This window comes from Ambystoma mexicanum, chromosome 1p (assembly GCF_040938575.1).
Source record: "Ambystoma mexicanum isolate Mex_15411 chromosome 1p, UKY_AmexF1_1, whole genome shotgun sequence".
Taxonomy (NCBI): Eukaryota; Metazoa; Chordata; class Amphibia; order Caudata; family Ambystomatidae; genus Ambystoma; species Ambystoma mexicanum.
In genome coordinates this window covers 1,128,630,870-1,128,656,967 of record NC_090921.1, presented here as the reverse complement: position 1 = coordinate 1,128,656,967, position 26,098 = coordinate 1,128,630,870, and the positions used below count along the sequence as shown (strand labels likewise).

Below are 26,098 nucleotides of genomic sequence, written 5' to 3'. Positions count from 1 at the left end.
TCATTCGTCCATCCAAATCTCCGGCGGCTTCGCCCTTATTCTTTGTCCCCAAAAAAGGAGGAGATCTAAGGACTTGTATCGACTACTGCGCATTAAACCAGGTGACAATAAAAAAACGATATCCCCTGCTTCTAATCCCGGAACTGCTGGACCAAGTAAAAGAAGCTCAAATTTACACTAAGTTGGATCTTAGAGGGGCGTACCATCTCGTAAGAGTTAAAAAGGGGGACGAATGGAAGACCCCTTCCGCACTAAGTATGGGCTCTTCGAATATCAAGTGATGCCCTTTGGGCTTTGTAAATCCCCAGCAGCCTTTCAATATTTTATGAACGATGTCCTTTCGAGAGCTGATCGATGTTTGTGTCGTCGTATATATTGACGATATCCTGGTGTACTCCGCTTCCAAGCAGGATCATGTGAAAAACGTCCGCGCTGTACTTGAAAAACTCTGACAACATAAGCTGCATGCTAAATTGGAAAAATGTTTCTTCCACGTTACAGAGGTCGAGTTTCTTTGTTTCGTTCTAACTCCATGTGGTGTTCGAGGAAGGTGGACGCTATCCTCAAATGGCCCTCTCCAACTTCAATCAAAGGAGTTCAGAGCATGCTTGGATTTGCAAACGTCTATCGCAGATTCATCCCAGGCTTTTCGCAATTGGTGCATCCCATCACATCCTCATTTAGAAAGAACAAATGCTTTCATTGGTCGGACTAAGTGGAAAAGGCCTTCCAAGAATTAAAAAGAATATTCACCTCCGCTCCAGTCCTAAAACGCCCTCGCCCGGATCTCCCGTACGTAGTAGAAACTGATGCTTCTAGTTTGGCGATGGGAGCAGTTCTTTCCCAGAAAGACCCGGAGACAGGTCAACTTCACCCTGGGGCCTTTTGTTCGCGAAAATTCACAGCACCAGAACTGAACTATGCTGTAACCGACAAAGAGCTTCTGGCCATCAAGGCAGCATTCAAAGCTTGGCGGCATTATCTCCTAGGGGCCAGACACACCATTACTGTGATTACAGATCACCGAAATTTACAATACCTAAAGTCGGCCAAGGCTCAATCTTCTCGTCCGCTCCGATGGGCACTATTTTTTGCAGAATACGATTTCGTGATCACTTAGCGAGCTGGTTGCCGAAACGGCAAGGCTGATACGCTGTCTCGCATAGGGATGGAAGAAGCATATTAAAATCTGGATCCGGTACCTATCATCCAAGGGGGGAGAATCCTTGGAATCACTACCACACTGACCCTGGACGACATCCACAAGGAAATTCCACACCTCCTCGATTCCAAGGCCTTACAAGACTGGTCGACCAAAAGCAAACATCATTCAGTTGCTAATCATTTACGTTATTTCCAAGGACGTCTTTACTTGCCTAGTAAGGAACTTCAAAAACAGGTCACCTCAAATTATCATGAGTCATTGGTGGAAGGCCACCCTGGAATTGCAAAAACCAAAGCCACGATCAAGAGACATTTTTGGTGGCCAACATGGCATAAGGATATCAAACAATGTGTGCTTTCATGTGGCATTTGTGCTTGGAACAAGGCCCAGAAAAAGAAACCACCTGGTCTACTGCAGCCTCTAGATGTTCCACCTACACCCTGGCATACGTTGTCTCTTGACTTCATCACGGATCTACCCCCCTGTAATGGTTTCAACACCAGATTGGTGGTGGTGGACCTGTTTTCTAAAATGGCCCATTTCTTTCCGTTAAAAGGTTTGCCCTCCGCTTCAATTTTGGCGAAAGAATTCCTAGAACAAATTGTCTGGATACATGGATTCCCCTCCGTCTTCGTCTCAGATCGGGGCAGTCAGTTTATCTCACAGTTTTGGAGAAAATGTTGTCAGTTGGCCCAGATTGACGTAAGACTTTCGACCAGCCACCATCCCCAAACAGACAGTCAAACCAAAAGAACCAACCAAACCCTGGAACAATACCTAAGGTGCATGTTACATCAAACTGAAAGCAATTGGAAAGACATTTTCTGGATAACTGAGTATGCCTACAATAACTCTTTGCATTCCAGCACGGGGCAAACTCCATTCTATACAATATATGGAATGCATCCACGAACCTCAGAACTCGCCCCACCTCAACATTTGGAAATGCCTGCCGTAAGCAGTTTACATGCAACCATTACCCAAGCCTTCAAAAGAGCAACAAAACATTTGAAGCAAGCTAAAGAGAGATACAGGAAATGTTCAGATCAACATAGGAGTGAAGCTCTGAAATACCAGATTGGAGATGAGGTTTGGTTAGCCTCAGGACATTTACCACTAAAAGGAACCCACAAGTTTAACCCCAGGTATTTGGGACCATACACCATCAAGGCCATCATCAACCCTGTGGCAGTAAAACTGGAGCTACCCCCGAACATGCGAGTCCATCCCGTATTTCACGTCTCCCTGCTGAAGCCAGTACAACCAGGAACTCGGATAAAGAAACCGCCAAGACCCGTTTTGGTAGATGGGGAATCAGAATTCGAGGTCAAAGACAGTTTAGACTCAAAGTGGGTGAAATCAAAACTTTTCTATCTAGTTGACTGGAAAGGCTATGGTCCCCAAGAAAGGTCATCGGAACCAAGTGACTTTGTTCATGTACCACGCCTAGTGAACCGTTTCCATCGAAACTACCCGACCAAACCCGGACCAGTGGGACAAACCTCCTTGGGAGGGGCCTTGCAGGGAGTGCTGTCACGGTCCATACCCTCAAACATCAGGTACAGACCAACCTGCCTAAGGCGTTGGGTCCCATGGGGGCCTTAAAGGCTCCAAGGAATCTCGCAGTGGCTCCCTGGACTCGGTCCTGGCGTCGTTGGCACCAGGCTCATACTGCCATCGCCAACATGGCATGTTTCAGGCCCAGTGAGGCACGTGTGAACCAATTTGAGACCGGCTGAAGGGATTATTTGCCGTGGGACTATTTGCTTGGGTGTGGTTGCCGGAACTACTTTACCTGGGGACTTCTTTCAGAAGACTATATAAGCCACACCCTTCATACAGAACACGCTTCGCGTTATTCTGCACCCCTGCAGTGTAACGCTCAGTGTCTGCAGCTCCAGGCCAGCCACGCCCGTCCAGTTGTCTCGAGCTACCTGCAAGGAAGAGTGAGAAAGGAGAGCAGAACAAGATACTTACCTGACTCTTCATCGCGGTCGCTCTGGAGTCCATGCTTCTTCAGAGCTGAAAAGGAAAGGACACCAGATTAGCCTTGCAGACCACGCGATCTTAATCGCAGATCAGCGCCACGCTAATACTTACCAGCGAACCATCTGAACATCATCACACGATCACCGCTCCATCTTCCGATCGCCGCTCCGGAACTGCCACATCTGTAAAACACAAAGAAGACATCAGGTTAGCGGTGCAGTGGAGAAGGCCTCATTTAGACTTATAATCCTACGCAAGGCAGCTCTCCCCTGAAGGCAGCAAACCTCACGGACTCGCAATTCTTCATCACACAACCTTTGTCCAGGAGATTCCGCCCCTGCAGAATATAAAAGCAGCAGGTTAGTTGTGCAGAAAACTATACCGGGTGGAAAGACTTTTGCATAGCACTGGCCCAAATCTTACCTAGGGAAGCCAGCTATCAAGGATCTCGCTCCATCGTAAGCACGAAGAATAAACCTGTAAAGAAAGGTACAGAGTGAACTTTTACAACTTGAACTCTTTAGCTATCCATATCTTTGGAATAAGACTTACCATTGAGTCACAGTTGTCTGTAACTTAATAGGATCAGTGAAGTAACTAGCTCCTTGAACTACTATGCACCCCTGCGAACAGTGGCAGGACGGCGAGCCCGCTATTCATACCTCAAAGGTGAGATATAGCAGTGGGGGTGCAAGAGGACGCCATGGGAGGCGGGAGTTGCCCTCATCCAAATGGTTGGGTAACCTGTGATTTAATTTTCTAGACAAGCCTGCTTTCCTAACAAAGCCAGAGGGGAGCACAAGACACCACTCATCACCGGATCGTCCAGCTCGGTTTGGCACCCCTGTGGAGATCAGGTGAGCGTAACAGATAGAGGGCGTTGCAGTAGTCCATCTTAGATAAGACTAAAGCCCTGGCTAGGGTGTGTCAGTTGCCTGTGGTCAGGAATGGTCTGCAAGCATTAATTAGCTTGCACGTGTACGCCGTGGTGGAGGCGGTCACATTAATTGGTTTTGTCAGGGAGATGGAGCAGTCAATGTAGATGCCTAAGTCTTTTATGTTTTTGGAGACCGTGATGTAGTTACCGTCAATATTGAAGGTATTGAATAGTTTGTCCAGTTTAAGTCTGGCTTGGGTGCCTACAAGGTGCAGTCTTGTTGTTGTTGAGGCATAGTCCATGTTTAGCCATCCATGCTTGGATGATGAGGTAAATGTCGTTGAGTCGTTTGGAATCTATGTTGTAGTCGCCGGTAATGGGGATAAGGATTTGGGTGTTGTCCGCATAGTTTGAGGAGGAGACACCCAGGTAGTCTATGTCATCAAAGAGGGGCTTGTTGAAGATATTGTAGAGCGTTGGGGAGGTGCATGAGTCCTGGAGAACTCCGCAGGTGACAGGGACCGGTGTGTTGAAGGCAGTCGGGGCAAATACTCTGGTGGTCCTGTTACTTAGGAAAGACTGAATCCAGGCGGTGGCTTCGGAGAAGTGGCCTGCAGATGAGAGGTGGTTACATAGGACTTTGTGGTCCACCAAGTCGAAAGCCGCTGATAGATCTAGTAACAAGAGTGCTAGGCTGCCATTGGGTTCCTTGGCCTGGTCTGAAGCCAGATTGGCATAGGTATAAGATTTGGCACGATTCTAGGTAGTGCTGAATTTGTATATAGGCTGCTCTGTCAAGTATTTTTAACAGGAAAGGCACTACTGTAATAAGTCGGTAGTTGCTCGGCGAGGCCGGATCAAGAAAAGGTTTTTTTTAGTAGTGGAAGTACCCATGCCTCTATCAGCAAAGTGGGGACCCTTCTGGAGGCAAAGGAGGCATTGATGAAGGTGGTGATAAACGGTATGAGGGTGTCTGCACAGTCTTTGATTACTGACATGGGACAGACGTCCACTTTGCATCTGAGGGTTGTAGGTTGTTTAATGTTTGTTGTTTCCATGTCGGTGACAGGGCGAAAATGCAATGGTGCTTGGGTCTTGGTGGTAGGTAGTGGCAGACGAGGTGAAGGGGTTTTAAAGGAAGTTTGTTTAACGTGGATTTTAGCTTGGAGGGTAGAGATTTTCTTTAGCAATGCTTTCTGAATGTTTGCACACCAGGTGTTATCTTTGGTAATGGCCTGTGGCACTGGAGCTTCAAGCTCTTTAAGGATCGTGAAGAGTTCCTTAGTGTTAGATTTAGCATTAGATATTCTGTCGTCGTAGCAAGTGGCGCTCTCTTGGGTAATGGACAGTTTGTAGGTTTTGGCAGCAGATTTAAAAATCTTTGTGGGCTTCAGTTGGCTGTTTTATCCAGATTGCTTCAGCATGACGCTTGATTGCTCTTAGGTTCTGGAGGTTCTCAGAGAACCATGAGTTAGTTTTGGAACTCGATTTTGCTTTGCAAGGTACTAATGGGGCGACCTTATTTACAGCAGTTTCCATGGTTTTGGTATAGAGATCTGCCAGTGCGTCTGGGTTAGAGTCCCCGTGTCTCAGGTGTTCCTGGTACAGGTCGGAGAGGAGGGGTGATATGCTGAGTTTAGAGATTTTGCGTGAGCTTCGTGTCCAGGTTGGTGGCAATGGGCTACCAGTAGTACGGTCAATCTGCGCTAGGGGAATATCAATTAATTATGAAGTGGTCCGACCAAGGGCAGGGTGAAAGGTCAGTGATGGATGAATCACAATTTATATCACCAAGCCAATCCAAGGTGCGGCCTTTGTTATGGGTTGGGCAGTTTATCCTGAGTGTGAAGCCTATTGCAGTGAGGGCATTAGCTAACGAGGCGGCATTGCTGTCTGAGGGTTCATTCGGTCCCAGATTCAAATCTCCTAGCAGAATCAATCTATTTGGCAGTTTGAGGTTAGCATTAATGAGGTGTAGTAGGTCATCCTCAAACGTGGCAATGTGGCCTGGAGGTTGGTACAGTAGATTCAGTAGGATGGAGCTCGTATGGGATGTGAAGATTTTGAGGGAAAGCAGGTCACAAATTCCCTCTAGGTTGTGAGGATGTGCTCTGATATTAAGGTTGTCTCTGTAAATCAGGGCAATCCCTCCTCCCCTGGCATTCTGCCTGTCCGCTCTAGAGGTGTTGTGCCCCATAGGGCTAGTTAGTGCGTGTGGGGGGCCTAAAGCAGGATGAAGCAATGTTTCAGTCAGGGCAAGGAGATCTAGGTTGTTAGCTGCGATAAGATCATGGATGTCAAGGCGTGGGCAGGCATTGATCTCACGATCATGAGGGCAGTTTTGAGCGGTGCCTGCTGGGTTGGCAGAGATTGGTGGCAGTTGAAGGAGAGGTGGGTGTGTGAGGGAGGAGATGTTTTATGGGACGGCCCAAATGGTTGGGGGTATCGCCAACTGCGGGCAGGTGTCTTTCTAACAGTTGGTGGGTAGATGCCTTATGAGGCTGTTGGTGCAGGCAGCAGATGTGTGGCTTGCTAATCTGACATTCCTTATGCAGATGGTAGGAGGGGCTGTGCTCCGACTCAAGCAGTCTAGACCGGAGCCTTTTGTTTCTGAGGCAGATTGGGTAGGGGCACGTGGAGTGGGGTAGGCAGGATGTAAGGTGAGCAGGATGGAGAGTTGCAGTGCAATGGTCATTTGGCTGTGTGGTATAGGAGGTTTTAGTTGCAGCACAGTGGATGATGCCATCAGATGGCAAGTGGGTGGTGCTCACTGGGTCAGCCAAGGTTAAAGGCGGAGAATACACTATCAAGTGAGGAGGTAGGAGATTTTTAAGTATAAGGCTCTGGGTAACGATCGCATGGACATTGGTAGCAGCATTCATACGAAAGACATGCTTCGGCTTACCTTGTAGTATGTGCAGGGACATAGTTTTGTGGACATAGGCAATGGGCATCCTTCATCAAGAGGCAGGTTGTGGTGCCGGCAGGAAGCAGGCTTCCCGGCAGGTTAGCTGGGCTGGAAGGCACGGTGTGCATAGGGCAACACGTTTCCGGCATTCCGCGCTTTGAGCAGTGGAGAGCTGCAGAAAGACTTCTTGGTCTTTGGTCACGTCCTTCGGGAGTCTGCTTCGCAGCACGACTTCAGTCGGAGGCAGCTCCCGAAGCCCAATCGGCTACCAGCAAGCTGATGGGTGTTGATGGTGGGAAGCTTGATGCGGCAGCCATCTTATCGCGGGTTGACACGCTTGCGGGGGTTGGCGCACTCCAGAGTTTCTGCTTCTTCCATAATGCAGGTGTTGGGGGTGGCCTGCCAGGTCCATATGGCAGGCGCCCCTGGGATGCTGCTTCCTCACAGCACCCAAACAGGCCCAGCGCCTGTGGGAGTTTGGGGCCTGCCATGTCCATCCGGCAGGCCCTTCGGCGCTATGGGACACCAGCGCCATCGGGGTGGGGGCACAGCCTGCCAGGGTCCTGACCATGCAGACCTCGGCCACCGTCCTGGCACGAGAGTCCCATGTCAACAGGGCCTGCAGGCCTGTACCTCCCACAGGTAGGCCTGCGGCCTACATTATCAAGGAGACACGGACTCAGACCAACCTTCCACGGAGTCTGCAGCTGTTCTGTTTCACGTGCCTGCAGGGGCTCCCTTTATTCATCTTGGCCCATCTTAAAGGGGCAACACACGTGGGAGGGACACATCCCCTTAAAGGGGCAATACACATGGGAGGGTCACACCTCACAGCAGGGCAAACGCAGCAGAGCTGCAGAAAAAGGTCTTGGCCTTTGGTCATGGCCTTGGGGATTAACACAGAACGTGCGATGTAACCTTAACTAATGTGCCTGCATCTGTGCCCGCATTTCTGTGGCTACTGCGCCTGCCTCTACGCCACCTGTACCACCTCTCCTCCCCAATGCCCTTCTCAGTCACCATCCATCCGTCCACTGTCACAACACAGTACCTCTTAATCTCTGCAGCAGGACGATTTAGCGCTGCCAGTTCGGCGCAGGAGACATTTGGGCGTTCCCATAACCCCTGCAGCCGTCCATTTGCCTTTACTGCCAATTATTCTTTGCGCATGCACCCCAATGCATTACTCCTTATCCCCACAAATTGGCATGACACAGAATTTCAAATGGCAAACTTGGCCGCAGTTTTATTTCCATGACAACAGAATTATTTGTACACATTTGTGAACTTCATTCTGTCCGTGTGGCGCTTGCTTGCCGGATTTCCTTTGCTTCCCCCTATCCTTGGTATAGTAGGCCCCCAACTCCCCCGACCCATTGTACCTGTTCCAATCCTGCCCATGCAGGTGTCCGTGGGCGGGGAGAGCGCCGTTTGTTTTGTAGGCCCCCAACTCCCCCGACCCATTGTACCTGTTCCAATCCTGCCCATGCAGGTGTCCGTGGGCGGGGAGAGTGCCGTTTGTTTTTTGGGGGAAGCTGAGCCTTATTTGTCCCTACCAGACGCCCCCGCCGTTTAGGCCCCCAAGAGGCGCTGGTCCGGAAGAGCGAAGACCCATTCCGTTTCCTTCTGGCTCGTCCGGAGTCTATCCTTTGTGCTTGGTTGCCCAAACACCGCCAACTTGTCATATCCTGGCCTGGGTGTCCTGCGACAGCAACCCCCAGGTCTCCTGCTCTTTGCTTGTATTTCGTGGGTGGGTGGGTGGTGAACGAAATTCCTTCCATCTGCGAGCGAGGCGGCGACCGGGTCCCAGTGCAGGAGCGAGATGCCTGGCACCCCGGTCCCGCCTGCTTAAATCCTGATGGCCCCGCCCCTTTCTTTTGTTCCGCCCTTCGCGGGCTTTTGGGCCATTAGGCCTTTGGCGCCTTTCCGCCCCTCGCCTTTTGACCCCCAGAGGATGGTCCCAGGTCCTGGCGGCATGACCCCGCAGGGGTTAACCTGCTGCCTCCTCCATTTTGAGCTGATTTTCCGTCGTCAGCTCCATAACCCCTGCAGCCGTCCATTTGCCTTTACTGCCAATTATTCTTTGCGCATGCACCCCAATGCATTACTCCTTATCCCCACAAATTGGCATGACACAGAATTTCAAATGGCAAACTTGGCCGCAGTTTTATTTCCATGACAACAGAATTATTTGTACACATTTGTGAACTTCATTCTGTCCGTGTGGCGCTTGCTTGCCGGATTTCCTTTGCTTCCCCCTATCCTTGGTATAGTAGGCCCCCAACTCCCCCGACCCATTGTACCTGTTCCAATCCTGCCCATGCAGGTGTCCGTGGGCGGGGAGAGCGCCGTTTGTTTTGTAGGCCCCCAACTCCCCCGACCCATTGTACCTGTTCCAATCCTGCCCATGCAGGTGTCCGTGGGCGGGGAGAGTGCCGTTTGTTTTTTGGGGGAAGCTGAGCCTTATTTGTCCCTACCAGACGCCCCCGCCGTTTAGGCCCCCAAGAGGCGCTGGTCCGGAAGAGCGAAGACCCATTCCGTTTCCTTCTGGCTCGTCCGGAGTCTATCCTTTGTGCTTGGTTGCCCAAACACCGCCACGCCACTGAGTGGGTTCTCGCCCACTGTGGCTCCCCTTCCTCCTGTCTCCTTCTCCCCTTCCAGTAGTTCGGTAGAGATGTCCCCGAAAAAGAGCTCCGTTTCGTTCGTGGACAAGATTTTCCTCCGTCCGATAGGAAGTACTCGGGTGTTTCCCCATTAATCAAGCCATGCCTATTCTGACAGAAACCCCTGCCCTTGCAGAATTTGCAACGGCCCTGTTCAGCTTCCTCCTTGCCTTCTCAACTGCTGTATGGCTCTCTGCCCCCTCCCCTTGCGCCGGGGGAATATCTTCCGATCACCCGATTTCAGTCTCGCCCCACTGTGCTGCTATTCCTGCAATGAGCTTGCAATGTCCCTTGGCCGGACACCCCTCCCCAGGCTGGACAGGTCGTTCCCTCCCAAGTGTATTACCAACCCTCCGGCTTCTGCCGCCTACTCAGCAATTTTCCTAGCTGCCCCTCTAGCTGAGCCAACTTCATCCCTGGCACCCCGTGCCACTCACTCTTGAACTCGCCGGCCGTCAGCGCCTCCTGCCGTTGAGTCCAGCTCACATTAGCCTTTGAGATGCATGAGCGCCCCTACTACCTACACGGTACGTTCCCTCCTTCTTCGTGCTGCTGTGAACTGACAAAAAGGAGGGAACGGCATGGTTAACTATATTTTGCGGGCCTGATATATCGTTTGTAACATCCTGAAGACCATCTCCCCAACTTTTTGATGCCTTCCGGCCATGCCTGGTCGGGGACACTTCTGCACCTACCACCTTTCCATCTTGCTCCACCTTAACCAGGGTGGGCCAGCTCTGGGACACTTCTGCCCCTACCCCCTTTCCATCTTGCTCCACCTTACCCAGGGTGGGCCTGCTCTGGGACACTCCTGCCCCTGCCACCTTTCCACCTTGTACCGCCTTACCCAGGGCGGGCCTGCTCTGGGACACTTCTGCCCCTCCACCTTTCCATCTTGCTCCACCTTAACCAGGGTGGGCCCGCTCTGAGACACTTCTGCCCCTACCACCTTTCCATCTTGCTCCACCTTACCCAGGGTGGGCCTGCTCTGGGACACTCCTGCCCCTGCCCCCTGCCCCCTTCCATTCCGCTCCGCCTTACCCAGGATGAGCCTGCTCTGGGACACTTCTGCCCCTGTCACCTTTCACCACCATAGCCTGGGCTGGCCTGCTCCGGGACACTTCCCTGCCCCTGCCACCTTTCCGTCCTGCTCTGCCTTAACCATGGTGAGCCTGCTCCGGGACACTCCTGCCCCTGCCACCTTTCCGACTTGCTCCTCATACTGCACCCGTAGTAGGTTCCTGACTATTTTGTTCAGCAAAGGCTCCCCCACCAATTTAACCTTGCTCCGCCTGCCCTTGCAAGAGTCACCCTGTTGGGAGAGCGCCATTCCTGGCGGGTGAGCTTGAGCTGAATTCTTTCTGCTTGCTTTCCCAAAACCACTTTGCCTCCATTGCCCCTTCTCTCACTCTTATCCCTTTCTTTACTTTAAAGGAGGATCTACCCTTCCATATTCCTTATGTTGGCCCAATTCCCCTGAGCCTTACTCCTTAACGGGTTGCTTGCGCTTGGCTCACGATATAGTCCCCCGATACTTTAAATGGGAGGTTCCCCATTCCCTTGTCACGTCCGGCCCGCTTCCCCCTTCTTCCTCATCTGCGGATGGGACCGTTCCATTCCTTCAGCCGGCCAAAGCTCTCCCGCCATAGACCCAGCAGCCTGCCTCCCAGCAGCTGATACCAAGCTGATGGGGTGCCGTTCCCGACCCCCCCATCTGACTTGTCCTCGCTTCCCGTCAGCCATCCTTGGCCCACCTTCTGGCATCTAGGTAGCTTCTTATTACCAACCGCTCTGCTATCTACCCTATGAACCACGAACAGTGCTACCTGTTTTCCGATCCCAGAGGGGTGAAGGCTGCGCTGGCCTTACTGCCCAGGTCAACTAAAACCCCCACTCCCACTGTTTAACGATGTACCCCACGTTATGCCTGATGGTAATGGTAATGCCTGACTCATGGCCCTCGCTCACCACTTTGGAAACCCGGCCGCCCCCCGGGCCAGCCACCAATGCCAAACGAACCACGTTTGTCATTGTCTTACTCGCGCGCCCTCCCCAGTAAGCAGAGTCATTTCAAGACTTCGTCCTGAAGCATGCAACCTTTTGCGGTATCGAGCCCCCATGCATGTTATTAATATTGCAGTCTTGCCGCCAAACAATTAATTTCCTCTTCTATTCAACCGTGGCATTGCCGCTGGTCCACCCACGGCTGCCCTCGGGCCGTTGTACCTGTGCCCTTTCCGTGTACGAGAGCCCCAACCCTGTTTTAGTAGTGCAAACCCTGTAACCTTTTTTACATTCCGTGCCTCCAGAGGCCGGGCTCACCTGTACTAAGGACACCTTTTTGACCCACGAACCCGTCCGTTAGGTGTTCCAAAGAGGCCCTACTCCGCCCGACTGCCCTCGAAATTCTCGCGGCCTGGTTGAGTAACCTGGCGTACCTACACCCATAGAAGTACCCTTTGCACGGTCCATGCGCCAAGTGTGCCTCAAATAGCCCCCTTGCCGCTTACCAATGTAAGGACCCTCTACTGTCCCATTTCCCCTATCGCATGGAGCTGAGGCCATAACTCCTCCCAGGAATACCTCACCCATTATGACAAACCCATACGCGCCTCTATGCTTCTACCCCAACCGTGCTGAACCATACCGCCACTGAAGCTTGTAAAGCAGGTGATCACACTTGTCCCCCATTCAGCTCGAGCGCCTATATGGAACGGCGACCGTACTTTCCAACCGCCCATGCGGCCATGCGCGTCTCCCCAAATGCGCGCCATGTGTCCACACAACCAGTGTTTTTTAAATAACCCTCTTTTCCTCCAAGACTACCTGTGCCTTCAGTTACCAATTTAACATTAACTTAAACATTACGATTCCATGTTCCTCCCCCTAGCCGCTCGCACATCAATACTCCCCCTTTGCCACCATTGGTCAGTTCCTCCCCAAATTACGCGCGCTGCAGACCGCATCAATTGTTTCCTTTCTTTTTCTCATACCATTGTGGTTGCAACGTTTAGCTTTGCTAGGGGGTTGGTTGTTCGGAGACGACCATGCCTGCTACTTGGGGGTCCCTGCGACCACTTCCTTTGCTGGGAGCCCGTTAATTTGTGTTAATCCTCCCCCCCGCTCTCGTGTGCCACTTAATGCACTTTCTCCTCCCAAACAGGCGGGCGGCCACCTCACTGAGCTATTTTCCAGCCGAAGCCCCTGAACACAACCTCCTGCCGAATAAAATTGTTGTGCCTGTGCACCACCTTGGGTGGAACACTGAGCGACGCAGTCCACAAACCATGCACGCCTCCTAAAGCCGCACATAGCCCCTTCTCCTTCTGGTTCCTGGCAATAACCCCCCTTGGCGTCCCTAGTGAGGCGTGTTGTCCGCCCCCCTGTTGCCACGCTGGTGAGCTTCCTCCCCCCGCTTAGGCGCCCCCACAGGTTGGGGGAACCAGGCGTGCATCGACCAAGACATACTAACGCCCCTGGGGAACTCTCCCTGCATTTCTGCCCGTGCGTGTTATCCAACCAACAAGAGGATATTTAACCCTAAATAACAATTGGGGGCAGGCGCCAAGTCATTCCCATGAAGCATACTTCTTTTTGCAGGCCTGACCTTCACTAGACAAGTCTTGCCTCATCGTCCTGTTAATTGGTGTATTTCATCCAATTGTGCTCAGCTGGGATCCTAGCCTGCTCTACGCTCGGCCAAGGTGTTGCGCTTTAAAATTATCTAGCCCTGTGTTATCCCAATGACACCGCTGCTGGGCTCTGACAGTCTGGCACCCCTCTTTTAAAACTCAAGCTACCTCCCTGCCAAAAGTTTTATCAGCTTGTGTCCACATGTCTTGGGAGGGATCTGTAATCCTGCTTTCTCATGCTGACCCTTCACTGCCCCTCCACCCCAACTGTTTTTTAAACGTGCACACCCAAACCCCGAAAAACTCACATACATAATTGGCACCAGCATTAAAGTGCAAATAAAAATGAACACCAATTGGCACTAGTGCAGTCTCCCCAGACTCTTGAGGGGCCAAATAACCACCTGTTTAGTATTTTTTACATGTGCTTTCTTCGCCATAGTTTCCTTTGCGAAGCCCAAGGGCTGGCATTTTTCTCACCTGCAAACCATTATTTAGGAGTTGGAAGGTTCCGTGCATTGGCTACGGAAGCAGGAATTCAGTCCCCCAGTTCACGGACTACAAAATATCACCCTCTGGCAGTTTTTCATCAGCTTTTTTGTTTCTGGTGTGTTTTAAAGCATCGGTTTTCGCCACTAGACGCCTCCGGGCGCAGATCAGAGACAGCCACATCTCCTTAGGAAGTGGTGGCCGGTCTCATGACGGGGATATAATCCGATGTTTATACAGCGGCCGCCTGAATTCGAACATCCCCGCGAATCTTATCCTCACATTTAACTGCACCTGAATATAAAGCTTGCTAATACGCCAGGCGCTTGGCGAAGGGAGATAGTGAACGATGCCCAAAATCCCTCCATGCCTTTATAATCACGTATATTGCACGCATTTCCTGACCCACCTATTTGCGTTTCTTGACAACCGTGGCCCCCACAGCTCCAACCGGGATGCAAAATTACCCTTTATGCCGCCAGAGGTTTAATTGTAACACTTTCCGTTTTGGGGAAACCAGGAGTTTATTTAGTTTTACTTCTCTAAGCGCGGACCCGAGGATCGAGCCTGTGTTGCTTTGTGTCATTTTTGCTTTTAAAGCGCGCACATTGCCGCCGAGCTATCCTCCCGGGATCAACAAGCACCGCCATAAAGGCGGCAGCCCCACGTCCTTGCACATTCCCCTGTTTTCCTCACGCACCCGGCCCTGAAGCAAATATGAGCCCGACATGATTAGAACACGCGACCCTCAGCACTGGAGTCGGACGCGCTACCGCTTGCGCCACGAGCTCCTTTGTGCACACAAGGCGCACTCCTGTGCTCCAGCCCCGACTTTTAACTCTAATAACGTTAACGTTATTAGCTCCTGCACCCGCCCTCGCTTTGTCCTGATCCTGCCATACCCGCAGCAGCATCCCACTTTCGGCAGAGTGCCACCCTGCTCTCTATTTGCCCTGCTCCTTACCACACACTCCTTCATTACTGCCACAGCGATCCTGAAGCTCCTTCCTCCCTGCCACGGCGATCCTCATTCGCTGTAAACCGACATCACCGGAACCTTTCTCCCTCTGTAACGGGCCACAGCAACACTTCCTCACCAACCACAGCAACATGAACGAAATAGGAACGAAATTCCTTCCATCTGCGAGCGAGGCGGCGACCGGGTCCCAGTGCAGGAGCGAGATGCCTGGCACCCCGGTCCCGCCTGCTTAAATCCTGATGGCCCCGCCCCTTTCTTTTGTTCCGCCCTTCGCGGGCTTTTGGGCCATTAGGCCTTTGGCGCCTTTCCGCCCCTCGCCTTTTGACCCCCAGAGGATGGTCCCAGGTCCTGGCGGCATGACCCCGCAGGGGTTAACCTGCTGCCTCCTCCATTTTGAGCTGATTTTCCGTCGTCGGCTCCATTTTGGCGTGCCCAGTTCAGCGCTGGGACGTTTCGACGCAGGAATCTTTTGGCGCGAGGGAGGGATATTGTTATCATTTTTTTTGTGCAGACAGTATTGCATTATGGAGTAGACATATGTAACTTGTGCACTCTCAAGTAATACTATCAGTTTGGTCTAGCGGTTATGTCCGCTGTGTCGTAGTGTAACAGGCCATAGTTCGTGGCTGCGATGAGGCTTATATTTTTTTTTAAGAGGCAAAAAAAGCACGGCAAAAGAGTGCAGCTTTGAAAGTTTCATTCTTTGCAAATGAGGCAGGTTGACAGGTACGGTGCCTGTTTGTTAGCGTGCTCCATTTGCAAAACATGAACCACCGCACCCGGGACTTTTATCCCAATGGGTGGCATGGCCAGCTGCTAAATGCCAGCTGCTAAATGCTGGCATTTAGCAGCTGGCCAGAAAAGCAAAGCGCCAAATGAGCGCAAGAATGAAATTATAAAAAAATTCAAACGTACATCAGTGCAGTCTTGAACTCTGGTCTTGCAGAGTTCAACTGCAGCACCTAACCACTATGCGAAAGACGGTACAATAGGTTAAGATCACCAAGTTTCATATTTATCTTGTAGCAGGCAAGTGGATATATATTGAGACATAAAGTGACAAGTTCTCCTTGTGCACAAGACTTCATGACCTTTCGCCGGTGCTAAAGCAAACATGGGCACGAGATGCCCGAAATCACGAGGTCAACGAAGCCATGTGTGGATGTGGGAAATAGTGCAAAAGTCACCCTTACATCCGCCCCCAGGCTTGAGATAGAACGGACATGGGCACCCCAACCCCAAAAGAGCACGATCCTTTTGAATGAAGCAGCCAGTGGCTGGGGAGAGAATAGCCCTAAAAGTCTCCCTGAACTTGAGGGAGTCTCCCTACTAAGACCAACAATAACATAGCACACGCCAATGCTTTAATAGAAGGCCTTATTGCTCAGCTGAATGGTACTCCTGTGTCCCATCTCATAAGGATGACAGTCTGAGCCAAGTAACCCACCCCCGCCATCACTCACTAACCCCCCCCCCCCCCCCCAAAGCATCCTCAGTCTCCGGGCACCAACATTAGCAGCCGGCCTGCTGCCCCATTCCGGACGCAACTCTTCCATTCTGTGCCACTTTCACCCCCTTCCTTCCAAACAACGCTACTTAAAGTGCCTAGATTACACACACATATAAGGCGCTATACACTGGGAACTGTACAAGAATACATTTCAACTCGTGGGTTTTATCCTGAGTTACTTCCGAAGCAGAAAACTACCAACTTGGGTGCTAAAAAGGTCAGTTGAAATACACGAACAGCGCACATACACGCACAACAAGCACTGCAGATTTGCATAAATAGACAGCATAACGTTCATAATTCGAATTTACAAAACTAGTGGTTATAGACTGAATCGTCATAAGAGAAACCACAACTGTCTATAATTCACAAGGAGCAAGGGCATGAAATGCAGATGTGTAACTCACAACCCTGAATTTAAATTAATCTCGTGTATGTAAAATATAAAACTGGGATTAATCGCATCTTTCTGTGTAGGTCGTATTCGTACGAGTCACAGCCACAAACTTTAAACATGGCTTCTCTGTGCATTGCCCAAGTGGAACTTAAATACCCCGTAGTTTCTGGAGGAGTTAATATGGGGCACAATTTGACACTTGTATGGTGAGGTCCTCTCCCATGAGCCCCCGTCGGAGCAGGGCGTATTGGCGCTATATTGTTAAATAGGGTAACACGAGGGGTGAAGAAGGCACAATTATTTGAAAATAATTATGCTTTTAAATTTGGCGTGAGGGCGTTTAGACGTGGCTGCAATGTCGGCCACGTCCAAACGTTCCTCGCACCAAATCGGCGCCGCCAGAAAGGCTTCTGTGCCAAAATGGGTGCACCAAACCGGCCCGCGCCGAATCGGCGCCGCCAAAAAGGGGTGTACCGCTATCTCTCACCAGCAGTACATAGCAAATCAACGTTACACTGCATGGGGTTGGCCAATGGGTGGCAGCATTGCACCAAATATGCTATTTCTTAATGGTTACGTGCACCATTTAACAAAGAAATTTGGATTTTCTTTTAATATATTTTTGGAGGGGCAAAATACATTTTTTTTGGGGCGAGTAGGTGAAGTAACAAACTAGCCCTGTAGGGCTAGTGTCGTTTTTATTAATTTGCAAGGCCTGAAATGTGCAGGTGAGTGTGGCTGTTTTGCAGTGTTTCTCACAGAGTCCCTGTTTGGCCACTCCTATGGTGTCTTGAAGCAGTTCCCTAGGGATACACTGTCGGCCGTGTTTTTGAAATACGGCATCCCTCGAGCAGCTCTTGTGGTCTTAATTTCAGTCCACCGCTGGGGCTGCTGGTAGTGGTAGTTCTCTATGGAAAGTGAGAAAGACAGACCAGAATTTGGAAACGGAGGTATGGGGGTGATTGAGTGGTATGATATTCAGTTAGCAGGGCACACGGAGAAGGGACTGGGACACACCCAACTTCCACCTTCCCCTTCTGGGGTAGGACTGGCTCTGGCTTCCTCCCTGGTAGGCCTTTCAGGGTGAGAGGGGCACGGCCAGCTTACTGACACCGTCACATCAATCTACTGTCATTCATTTTCATTCTTTGAAATCATCCCACCCCAGTGGATAACTGTCCTGTTGCAAAACGTAGGCTATTTATCATTACCGACATTAAAGTTCGTGTTTCAGCAGCAGGCTCCTTTAAGGATGGGAGTACTTTGTCTACGCTGTGGGACTTGTAAGACTTTGTGGGTGTTTTAGATGCAGGTATGCTGACTCTAATTCAACCTTGTTTTCCCTCTTCTTTAGCCTGACTGGCAGCCTTATCTGCCCCAGAACGGAGATAACATCGAGGTGGCATTCTCCTACTCACCAGTGCTCTGGCCGTGGTCTGGATACCTAGCTATTTCCATCACCGTAGCGAAGAAAGCAGCATTGTGGGAAGGCATTGCTCAGGGACATGTCATGCTCACAGTTGCCTCCCCAGAAGAAAATGAAGTAAGTTTGTTTTATCTATGAATGAATTGCATGCGATTACCATGTGAACAACATTGTTCTGCCTTGTACTGTTATGCAATGTGAGTTGCTAGTTCAATGAGCTGCTCAAACTGAATTCCTTGATAATACCATGATTATGTAATTGAGTCAAAGGAAGCTACAAATATTGCCCGATAATATTGTATTAAAAATGATGCCCGATGACATTGGGGCACGTGTTAAGTAGTAGCGAGTAGTAAATATGTCAGACTGACTAGTGCAGCACCATTTACACTTTAGTTACAGTAACCCATGGTAGGAAGTTCTTGCTTACTGCAACCAGATGGCTGATCAAAAACTATATCCATCGTGGTTCTAGGGAAAGGGTCTATGTAATACTGTATCGACTTTAACCATACTTGAGACCGGCATTTGTAAATATTGCTATTTTATTTCTGGCCTAAATAGCCATGACATCAACCAATTTCTGTCCCATTTTACCCCCAATTTCTCCACAATATTCAACTGATGCAGCTGTGCTAGACATTATTATTCGCCACTAGGTGTCTGCGATTTGGCAGATGTCCAAGCGCCTATATCGGCACACTCTGTGTGCAACACATAACTGATGCAATGCTCTCAAGCTTAGAGGTGCTCAGGCGTACGTCATTCCCGTTTTATTTGCTAATGTACCCTCATCGAACCTGCCTCCCTTTGGCATTGATTGCTAATCTATGCCAAGCACATGAATCTAAGCAGATTCGCAAAATAATAAGACAAACATTAATTACCCGCTAATCCTCTTTCTGTGGCTTGTATCTGCTTAGCTGCTGCGCCTGCCTTGCCTCCCCATGTCGAAGCAACCGGGCAGTTTGAAATACTGATACGCTTTCTTAGTTCAATCATGCGTCTTGTCAAAAACCCAATCTGAGGACATCTACATGTAAAGGATCTCCTGCGTCAAGGTACATATAAGGTTCGGGATAGTGTGACCGGAACGTCCCTGTTGAAACCCCTTTTAAATCCTGGAAAGCTTACTTGCTGCATGGAGCCATAGGAGAGGGAAAAGGTTTTTGGGGACCTGGCATCCCTGTCTGTCAAATGTCTGAATCTAATGGAAGGCTTTACACCAAATCTAAACCAGCATTGACAATTCCAACAATTATGGCTTGTTTAGGCATGAGAAAGGCATTTGCCAGGCACTGCTGTAGTGGTATTAACTGGCCATCGACGGTAGCTTCAAAAATTGTGAGTACCTGGGCATATAATAGCAGTGCCTGGCAAATGCCTAATACTTGTACACAAGCCAGGACTGTTGGTTTTTGCCAATGCTTGTTTTTAACAGGATTTCAGTGCATAGTGCATATAAGTTGAGTGGCTGAAGGCAGACCTGGTTAAGACCCTTTTTATTATCAGTAGTGCTTTTTACAGTTCCAATTAAATCATAAACTCTAAGAAGACTGCGTTGTGAAAACACATGGCAGGCACGTTTGAAGGTAAGGCTTGATAAAGCTAGCTCAGAGAGATCCCACCAGGATGTGTTTTGGGCGGGCAATGACCAGGAATGGCCATATGGATAAGCATGGTAATGTGCAGTCAATGGGTGGATAAATAACCAAACAACTACATGTTTTGTGTCTTTCCCTCCTATGCCATTTTTTCCTAGCTCTACTTTAATGCAATAGTTTTGGCATATGGGTGGCACTTTAGCGAATCCTAATGGCGAAAACTATAAAGGAATATCTGCAACTTTTTGTGCCGAATTTTTATTTGGCGCACGCAATTCCAGTTGTTTTTGCTGTGCGTGGTCAAAGGAAGCACCTTTTTCTTTACAACAAAAAATATATTTTTTTTAAATTTGCTCCAAAATTCCCTCTTTGTGTGGGCCTGTGGAAGACATTTGTTTCGGAACATTTCAGCCAGATACGTCCACAGTCATGTTAGTAATCTAGCGTTTGTAAGATTATGTGGTTTATAGGTTTTATTTTAACTTTAGGGTGATGACTGCCGCCCTGTTATATTATAGGCTGTTGGTCGCCACCCTATAGTTGAGGTGAAACCATTGTACATGGTGTGGCAAAGTGGTGTGCAAGTGGTCCGTTGTGGTGTTCTACAGAGTCTTTTCACTGTTGTCACTACTGAGGAGGAAGGAGCCTGTTGCTGAGGATCCTAAGACTGTATTTAAGCCCCATTCGAGCGTGGAGCAAGATGAAGTGATGTGCAACTGGTCCTTCGTGGTCACTCTGATACGGGAGAGAGGGAGTAACCGTGGCTTCAGTCCTGCCTCGTTTCGCCGACAATAGCTATCCAGAAGCAAGGATAACAGGGTAAGCTAATTTTGCGGACTTCATATTAAATTGGAGCGGGAGACTGTTCAGGGTTTTTCCCCTTTGATCCAGCTACTATCATAATCTATTCTAGGGGTACAAACGCTTATCTGCATAAGAATCGCTGGAACTGCACGATTGAGCGATTACTCAGAGCCTTACCAGTTGCACCGTATTAGTCAACACCTTTGTAGATCTGCCAATTAACTTTTGTTGTGTGTGGAGGAGGCGGTACTCAGGATCCGACTTGGCTCCTTAGCTGTTATGAATATCGAACAGGATAGAGATCCGCCCCCTTTCACGGTCACAGTTCCGTTACCTCACCTGACCAGCTATGCCTCAAAAACTAAAGCTTCGAAATCCTGTTATAATTTAAGGAAGGAAAACCAAGATAAGGAAACGGAGACTAAAAATAATAAAAAAGGTGAAAAAAAGCCCACAGTCACGATAGCGAGGGGTACCATCCCAGCATTATTTCAAAATAATGCTACGAAGGACAAAAGTACCGCTCCTACGGAAGAGGAATTGGCATCAACCCACAATGTTAGCCAACATTTGCAATTAACTCATTGTGGATATATTGACGACAATTCTCTCCTTGATCTCTGTTTATCTTTACAGAGATCAATGGCCTCGGTCGCAAGTAAATCCATGCATGTTGGAGGGGAGCCAATCACTGTGGAGGCTCAGCTACTGCATGTTAATGTTAAAGGACATTTGTACTGCGCACTATCACCACTGGAGTGGTCCCTTGCTGCTCTGGCGGCTCTGAAAGAGGAGGGGAGGTTGAGTTAGTGGGAGGAAGCAGGAAAAGTGCACGAGAGCAGTGATGTGCTGTTGGCGGCCTCAGCCCGGTGGGTGCATTGGCTGGGCCTAGGGTGTTTAAGGCTGGTAGTCGTCGTGTACTGTTGTGCAAGGCTATGTGTGTTTTTTGTTTTGTTGTTGCAGTGTAGTGAAGTTTGTGCTGTAGGTTTTGGTTGTGTTTGGTTTGGAGTTTGAGAGTTGTATGCAGAAAGGGAAATTGTTAGTACAGGTTGGTTAGTTTGCGTCTCTATCCTGAATAGAAGCGCTCGGCTTGCGCTCGGCTTGCGTAGGCTCCCCTGTTGCGGCTCTGTCCTGATCTGGGTCTGACTGGCATACAGGTTCCTTACCCCTCTAGCCCCCGCCTCTAACATGTCCTCTCATAGCTCTACCTATCTTCCATTCATACTCCTGTGGCCATTGCACCTGCCAATGACAACCTCTCAGATCGTGGGGTGATTGCCAATATCTCGATAATTCCACACCCGTCTGGTACTTGGTAGTAATTAAGGGGCGGGAGGGCGAAGGTGTTGGTTGGATTGTCTGGGGTAGTTGACTCCGTCTCTGTGCGTACCGCCTGCGTTCCAGTCTATCCGGTGTCCCATCCAGGTGTCGTGGGCGTTGCTCTCTCGTGTCCGGGATGTCCGTGTCTTTTTGGTTTAGCCATCATTTTCTAGTTTTGGTTTCCTTGTTTAGTCTGTGGTTTTGTAGAGCCAGGTTTTGTTTAGTCTGTGGTTTTGTAGACCCAGGCTTTTAGCGATTTCCAGAATTTTAGGTGATCTTCAGTGTTCCTTATTTCTTTTGGGATGTTGTTCCAGGTTTTGGCGGCTAAGTGGTAGAAGGAGGTGCCTCCAAGTTTTTTCTTATGGTATGGTTTGAGTTCCAGGCGGATTTTGTTGCTTGATCGGAGGGGTCTCGTTGGTTTGTTGACTGTTATTTTCTTTTGTAGGAATTTTGCAGGCCTCTATGGCTCCTCTTCAATTCGCCATTAAGATTCTCCTAAAGCTATGCGGGAGGCTCCACGTGAACACTATACTACACTTGAATTTACCAGAGTCGAGGACAGTGCAAGAACATGAAGAGGTGGTGAACATAGCACCTGAGAAAACACACCCTGAACAGATTCCCAGTGATGTGGTAAATCTAAACACCACTGAAAACTCCTATGTACTTCTCTAGGAAGCAGCGGCGGATGGCAAGGAGCACGTGGCAAGGAAAACGCCATGTGAAGTTGCATCTCCCTTGCCTGACACTGGCATTCCCCAAAAGAAATCTAAAAAAGCATGCAAGAAAACGAATGGGGCCAAAAAGCGCCTGGAGAAAGTCCCCGGCACTCTAACTAGTTGAATAATTCTGGAGAAGCCCAATGAGATCTCGCTTGCATGCAGTGACAGTCAGGAATCGGATATTACTCAAAACTTGGGATGTAAAGAAACTAAATTCTCTATGCCATATAGAAGGACTAAGTCACGCTGCAGTGAGAATACTTCTTCAGAGGAAGAATCCACCGTACCACCAAGGGAAGGCAGGGATGAAGAAAATCAAATCTGCTTGATAAAACATCTTAATAAAAAACAAGAGATAAATGGCTGGCAAGATTGGCTGTCCTTACTAAACTGCATCTCATTCCACAGCTAAGAGTAATACTATCAGAGGACTTTGCATTTGGGGAGCCATTAATTGTGAGAAATCCTAATGTGTCGGCACTGCATTTCAAAGCAGCAGCCACGGTACAGTTGATACGGAAACACAAGAAGAGTCTGGCACAAGTGGGTATGGCCATTGATATTAATCTGGAAGAAGATTCGGCACTATGTCCAGTGTCCACCAACTCGCAAAGGAACAACAAGTGCAACAAACCTGAACTGCCGGTTGGGAAGGATGCCCAAATGAGCGACATCCAAAACATGTTAAAATGGCTGGCTGAATCCCTACCGTTAGCGGTACAGAAACATTGAGGTTGTTCCTTAGTAACTTGGAACACGCAAGGTTTTAAACATTTTCTATCGGAGAACAGGTCTTTACCTCTGATTGTAAACCCTTCACTTTTCTTACTCCAAGAGACATGGCTACTTGCGCCAATTGTAATAGATGGCTATAAGATATACCAAACTATAGCTAAGAAGGGTTCACGTGGGGGTGCTATATGGGGGACTGCTAATTGGGGTGGCTAATTCGTAGAGAGCTTGTAAAATTAACACCCCTTAAGAAATTATCAATGCCATTGAGGCAATTGTGGTGAATGGGTGCCGGGAATAAATTGCTACTAGTGAATATATATAATCCACCTGGGGCCTATCACAGAGAACAAAACCAGGAAGCATTGCATACCCTTTTGAGCCAATGGAAGCACTACACCAAAAGTAACTATATAATTGTAGCGGGAGATCTCAATTGTCACATTAAAGGGGGCATTGGGATAGCCACTAACAAACTGCTGCAAACTCACAGCCATATGGAACATAATGTTGAAGACCCAGAGGGGGAGGGCTGGCTGAGATTTTTTGAAAGCTGGGAACTCTAAATAATTAATGGGTGCACGTTGAGTGACTACCCGGGGAAACATACCTGGAAAGGGGGTGCGGCCCAGAGTACCCTTGATTATATATTTACTAGTAGCGAGGTGGCAACCCTTATTAAAGTCATAACAACTTGTGAAAATGAATGGAGTGACCACGAGGCATTGATTATGCATCTGGGCAACATGGTTCACTCCCCAAGGTCTCAAAAACTGGAAACTTAATAAACCAACATGACATCTTAAAAGCCTGGCGAGCCACCTGCAATTTGGATATTAGTAATGTATCCTTTGACAGCATGGCAATAGAGGAAATAGAAAGCTGGATCAATTCATTTTCTGGTGATCATGCAACGACTAGATCACTAATGGCAATTAAAGGTACATCTTCGGAAGGTCCCTTTGATCAAGAAATTGGGGATGCTTAAGTTAAGAAGGGACATCCGTAAAGCCATACCGACATGTCGAACTCCGGCATTAACACATGGAGCCATTAGAAAATTAAAAAATAAATATCGGCTATGGTTAAAGTTGCAGAGAAGATCTAAACAACTAGAGTCCTGGCAACGCACAATGCAATTAATGAGTACAAGGAACACCCGTAACATCTGGGCCCTGCCGGGAGAGGCAAGAGGAAGTAGGAAATTTCTTCTTGTCAATCCCATCAGCGCCCAGGAATGGGTGGAATATATTGAGAACCAAAATGATCCAATTAGGCTAATCGGGATGACTCCCATGAGTATTGGGCATGTGCCCCTTCCTTTTGAGGTAACAATGGACGATCTTCACAATAAAATAAAAAATCTAAAATCATCCAGAGCCCCTGGACCTAATGGTCTATCAAATATTGTCATGAAAAAGAATCCCCATTTTTGGGCGAGCCTTTTGAAAATATTATTTGAAAAGGTATTAATGGAAGGAAGAATCCCCAGAACATGGCAGACCGCCATTCTTGTACCAGTGTTTAAAAAAGGGAACAAAAGTAACCCTGGAAATTACAGATTGTCAATGCTTGATTGAACTGGCAAAATGTTTGCCACTCTGTTACTCAGAGAGTTGCAATTGTGGGTTGATAAGGCAGCGGTATTGGATTGCTTTAGGGCCGGCTACTCTACTACGTACAATATACTGGTAATGGACACATTAAGAAGTAGAGCACAGCAACCCAATGGCCCACCTTTTTATGCCCTGCCCATTGATTTCAAGGCAGCCTTCGATGTAGTATGCAGAGAGAAATGATGGCTCAAATTACAGGAATTGGATGCCCTAATGGTTTACTGTACTATTTACAGCTATTGCATTCGAACACGATGTTCAGCTTAAGCTTGACAGCAATGGTGCTATGACCAATCCTATTGCACAGCACAGTGGTGTCAAGCAGGGATGCGTTACAGCTCCCCTGCTTTACAACCTTTTTGTCTTGGATCTTCCCCAGGCTATTCATGGAGTCCATAATTGTCCACCGAAAATAGGCTCCAAGCATTGTTGCATAATGGCGTATGGAGACAACCTAGTTATCCTTGATCACACGTTCAGTGGGCTACTCAGATCGGCCAAGAGGCTATGGCTATACGCTGAATCCAATGGATTGATGATCAATCGCGATAAGACCCAACTCAGCCTATACACTGATGGTAAAGTAGCGCAACTTTGCATGTATGTAAGAACAATAGAAAAATCATATGCTCCCACGTATAAATATCTAGGAGTGGAATTTGATCAGCGGGGGAATTACCATTCCTGTATATCAGTCCGCAAAATCAAGGCAGCACAATTAACGGCCTTGATTAACCAATTCACTCGTAATGAAAGCGGATTTTCCCTTTGGGGAGCACGCCAGCTGTACTTACAATCTTTGGTCCCTATGATAACATATGGACTCGAAGCAGTGGTTAATATGGATTTAAAATGGCTCCAGATTATCGAAGGGAAATTTTGGAAGAAGTTATTGCGTTTACCCCAATGTATACCTACGGCCATACTAAGATTGGAATTGGGAATTCTTTTAATGAAAGAATTGGTTTTGAAAAAAAGAGGCAAATTATTATACACGAAAATACTTAATTATCCCTCTAATTCTCTACTGACCTGTATGGGGAGGATATTCGAGGTGGAAAACAACCTATATTAAAAGCAAATATGGATTCCCTGTTTGATGAAATTGTCTGGAAGCCGTTATGGGGAGTAGGCCATGAGGATCTGAAACATTCCTTGGGTAAGCGCCTAGATCTGATCTCGAGAAACTAAAAAGCTATAAGTTTGTACAGCATATACTTTATACGTTCAAACAGTCCCAAAAATATCTAAATCTGTGTCCATCG

General features: G+C 48.7%; 1 protein-coding gene across 3 annotated transcripts in view; it reads left to right on the top strand.

Annotated features, from left to right (window-relative positions):
• MBTPS1 (membrane bound transcription factor peptidase, site 1) overlaps positions 1-26,098 on the top strand; it is a 1,184,166-nt gene that overhangs the window by 858,522 nt on the left and 299,546 nt on the right. For all 3 annotated transcript variants that reach the window (XM_069604782.1, XM_069604783.1, XM_069604784.1), the window contains one exon: positions 17,964-18,152. In XM_069604782.1, the coding sequence (XP_069460883.1) occupies positions 17,964-18,152 (189 nt within the window). The remainder of the gene's footprint in view (positions 1-17,963; positions 18,153-26,098) is intronic.